This window comes from Diadema antillarum, unplaced genomic scaffold (genome assembly GCF_040938485.1).
Source record: "Diadema antillarum isolate AM-2024a unplaced genomic scaffold, OU_Dant_1.0 seq00001495_RagTag, whole genome shotgun sequence".
Classification (NCBI taxonomy): domain Eukaryota; kingdom Metazoa; phylum Echinodermata; class Echinoidea; order Diadematoida; family Diadematidae; genus Diadema; species Diadema antillarum.
Window position 1 is genome coordinate 21,444 of NW_027272232.1, and position 3,941 is coordinate 25,384.

Genomic DNA, 3,941 nt, shown 5'->3' on the forward strand with positions numbered 1-3,941 from the left:
AGAGCGCAAACAGCCATTGACAGCTGGATTCAATGAAATGGATTTCGATGAACTTAATTGATGTAGTTATTCAATAATAATTTGCAATTGAAGGATGATAGTGATGAACAACCTGTGAGTTCTGGGGGAGATCGTTCCAGTATTTCGGCCTCGTATAGAAAATCATTTGTATGAGATAAATATCCGGCGTTGTTGACTATTCTGACAGCGCATTTTGAAGAAAGAGAAGCGAATCAAGCAGAAATCCTGACGAATTACCCCATGCTACAATTCCATTGTTGAGGTAAGGGAAATCATTGATGCGTGTATGATTTGTAGTATATGTATGGGAAAATGATATTTCAGCTTAAAATTCCTGTGTTTCTGGATATTTTTACTTAAATAGTTAATGTGCGTATTCCAGGATAGATCACTACCAATATAAAATCCGAGAAACTTAATACTATCGACCTGGTTTGAATTAATACCATTAATCTTGACATGACCAGGAACAAAGTGCAGAGAGTTGCTGAACAGCATGATGGGTCTTATAAGTTATTGGCGTGGATCCAGGACTGAACAAATTTCATTTTATTATTTAACGTATGTACAAGCATGTTCGGATTACGATGTGAAAGAAATATATTTGTATCATTCGCAGAGCTTATGAAAGAAAGAATCTGTGACGAATTTTTGAGGTCGTTCATATGCAAAATGAATGAATAATTACAACGAGCCAAGCAGAGAACCTTGGGGGACACCACAAGAAATTGTTTAAAAAAAAGACTCATGAATATTCAGATAAACATATTGCTTTCTATAAGGTAGTCTATAAGCCACTCTAGAGCTGTCCCACGAATGTCGTAATGGCTCACCTTGTATAAACCAAAATATCATGGTCGATCGTATCAAAAGCTTTCGAAAAATCGAGAAAACACCGATGGTATGGGAAGCGTCGTCGAAAACATGTGATACTTTATCAATGAAAGCTAACAAAGCATGGATTGTGCTATGCTGTTTTCTGAATCCAAACTGAAAATTTGAAAGAATTTTTGCAGTTGATAGGAAATCTAAAATTTCGTTTGTGTACAAGCTTTTCCATTTTTTTTTTTCAATTGAAGTTAAAAGCCATGTTGATATCATTTACTGAACTGAACGCTAAACCTTTAATCACTGACCATGTTTTGCCTGTTTGGTACATAATTATGAAATCATTTATCTTGTTGGTAATGTTCAGATAATCTTCACGGCTTTCTTTTTTCTTTCAATGTCTTACACTTCAGAAATCATCGTCATGGCCACTATTCACCAGACCATTAGGCACAATCTGGAGTGTCCTGTGTGTCTGACACTCTTCAACCAACCCAAATCACTGGCGTGTTCTCACACCTTCTGCAAAGACTGCCTAGAACGCATCTCTCAAACTCAAACAAACCAACATACTATACCATGTCCTGTGTGCAGGAAAGAGACTTCTGTACCGAACGGAGATGTGGGGAATTTACAAACAATTGTAGCGCTGAGTTCTCTGGTGGACGAAGTAGAGACCAAGAGCCCCACATGCACAGTTTGTGACAAGGACGAAAAACCGCCAGCTGTGTCCTACTGTCAGGACTGCATGGAAAACATGTGTTTATCCTGCGAGAAAGACCATTCTGTCTGGAAAAGGTTCTCCAACCACGTAGTGGTGGCCATGAGCGAAGTGGTCTCTGGGAAAGTTCCGCATAAGAGGCAACGAAAGTGTAAGGAACACCCTAACGAGGATGAAGACTGTTTCTGCACAGGATGTAGGAAGTATGTCTGCTTCAAATGCGGTATGCTGGAGCACTCGAAAGAAGAACATGAGATGGTAAAGGCATCCAAACATGAGAAAGGGTTATTGCAAAATATCAAGGAATTGCAAAAGAGAGCAAACGCGAAGAAAGTAATTATTGAAGGACACATTGACTTTATAGAGACACAACGAAAGGAAATATCAGACTTGATGAAAAAGGTCAACGATGATATAGACAAGACGTACGAGGAAAACATGCAACTCTTGTCAGCCAGAAGAGAGACGCTTAAGTGTGAAGTGCGGCAATTATCTGAACTTTTTGAGAAGGAATTGCACTTCATGGCGGAAAGGAGTCATGGAACTCTCAATCGAATGAACGCTGCGGAAAAGCTGGTAGCTAGCGGTATGAAGGTACCGTTAGAGAAGGATGCATTGATTACACACGACACACTGTGCGAAAAGTTAAAGAACATTTTGGAACGAAATTATCCTAACGACCAAGTACCTAGAAGTGTAAAAGAAAGAGCTCAGAAGATTTCATTCCGTAGACACGTGACTTTCAATGAACCTTGTCTTGGAGAGCTGAGATGTCATACGTGGGATGTCAAAAGATCGCTGCATGTCAACAGCTTATCCGTGAGGTGTATCACTCGCGCACCAGACAACAAGATGGCGGTGGCAGGGATTCCTGGAATCCTTCTCTACTCCCATGATGGTGAGTTACAGGACAGGGTACTGCAGGATCGTCGTATTTATGCCATTGCATTCCTGTCTGATGGTCGAAGTGTCATAAGTAATAACAACAAGATTTTACTCTACACTCGACAGTGGGAGAAACTCGATGTCGAATTTGAGCCAGATAACATTTCTGGTGAGTACTCTGCTAATCTCTCTACTGATGCAAGCGATAACATCTACGTGGGTTTTGAGTGGTCCAAAAGCATCGAGGTATTTACCCCACATGGTGGTAAATCAGTCAGGAAAATAATGTGTCATGGATATTCACCGTGGCAATTATTCTCCTTTAAATCCACGGAAAACATGATACTGACAGACAGAGAAACCGTCGTGTGCATTGATAGTGAAGGGAGAGAGGTACATACCATGCAGAAGGAGAACAAATTGGCATTCCCAGCTGTTTGTCGAGATGATTCGGTCATTGTAGCCTGGTTGAATGAAGAGGAGAGTCTCCTCAGTATCGATCGATACACGAGTGATCTCGAGCACCTTCATAATCTCATCAGTGATTTCAGAACAAGTGAGTCAGACTACTACGGTCTACAAGAGTTTGAGAGTGGCGAGATAGCATTCTGTCTGGATGATGAACTCTTCATATTCCATACAACATAACATGAGTCAGGTTCAACGTTATTGGTTCTGTAGGATCAATGAGGGGTCAGCCGAAGTGGCATCGCCGAACTGACTTGCAGTCGAGTCGACGTGTATTTCCGCTATGTCGCCTTCATGTGCGTCGCTACAAATTGTATTATGTCTTTATGTTTTCTTTCAAATTTCTAATGGAATTGTTTCCAGAATATGTATTGCGAAATTTTGAAGAACCCAGAACAAATAACTTTTTTGAGAAATATTTTTTGTGTAAGGTAAAAACAGAATTTTTTGGGGAAAAAAATCTCTATTAGAGGGGTGAAGAGTTGGAATCGGCTAGCGCATGATTTGAAATATAAGCTTTCTTTGCCCGATTTTAAACGAGCTTAATGATGCAGTATCTCTAGTTTGAGCAACTGTCTAGCATTTTGTTTTCTTCGATATTCTTCAACGTTAGCTTACATTTTTTTCCCTTTTCTATTGTACGTTTTATTTGTTACTTGAGTTATGACACTCACTCTGTTATTGTATGCACTTTGAATGTATTTTTTTTTTGTTCTTTTAATCTTGTTCACGGATCTGCAGAAAAGCACATTGCCGTGAATAACATTAACCGAAACTAATCTGAAACTGTATGTCTTCGTCAACACTTGTAACTTCCCTTTGATTCCCTTTTACAACCTCATATGTTTCATGCATTACGATCTATTTGCAGTCAATCTGGCATTTAGTGATATGAACGAGTGGACGATAGGCAGAGAGCCGTAGGAGATGAGAGATACTTTACACACAAGTAAGGGTTTGCTATGACATTTTTTTTTAATCAATTATCACCCTGTGTTACAATGTGCTTATAAGATTG

The 3,941-nt window shown here is 39.5% G+C and overlaps 1 protein-coding gene across 1 annotated transcript; it reads left to right on the forward strand.

Annotated features, from left to right (window-relative positions):
- Positions 1–1,273: 1,273 nt before the first annotated feature.
- Positions 1,274–3,103, forward strand: LOC139710041 (E3 ubiquitin-protein ligase TRIM45-like). Its single transcript, XM_071621988.1, has one exon. It carries the CDS (start codon positions 1,274–1,276, stop codon positions 3,101–3,103), a length of 1,830 nt encoding a protein of 609 aa, XP_071478089.1.
- Positions 3,104–3,941: the final 838 nt, after the last annotated feature.

Bases quoted from the DNA above. Each gene is read 5' to 3' on its own strand.
- LOC139710041 (XM_071621988.1), top strand. From the start codon at position 1,274: ATGGCCACTATTCACCAGACCATTAGGCACAATCTGGAGTGTCCTGTG.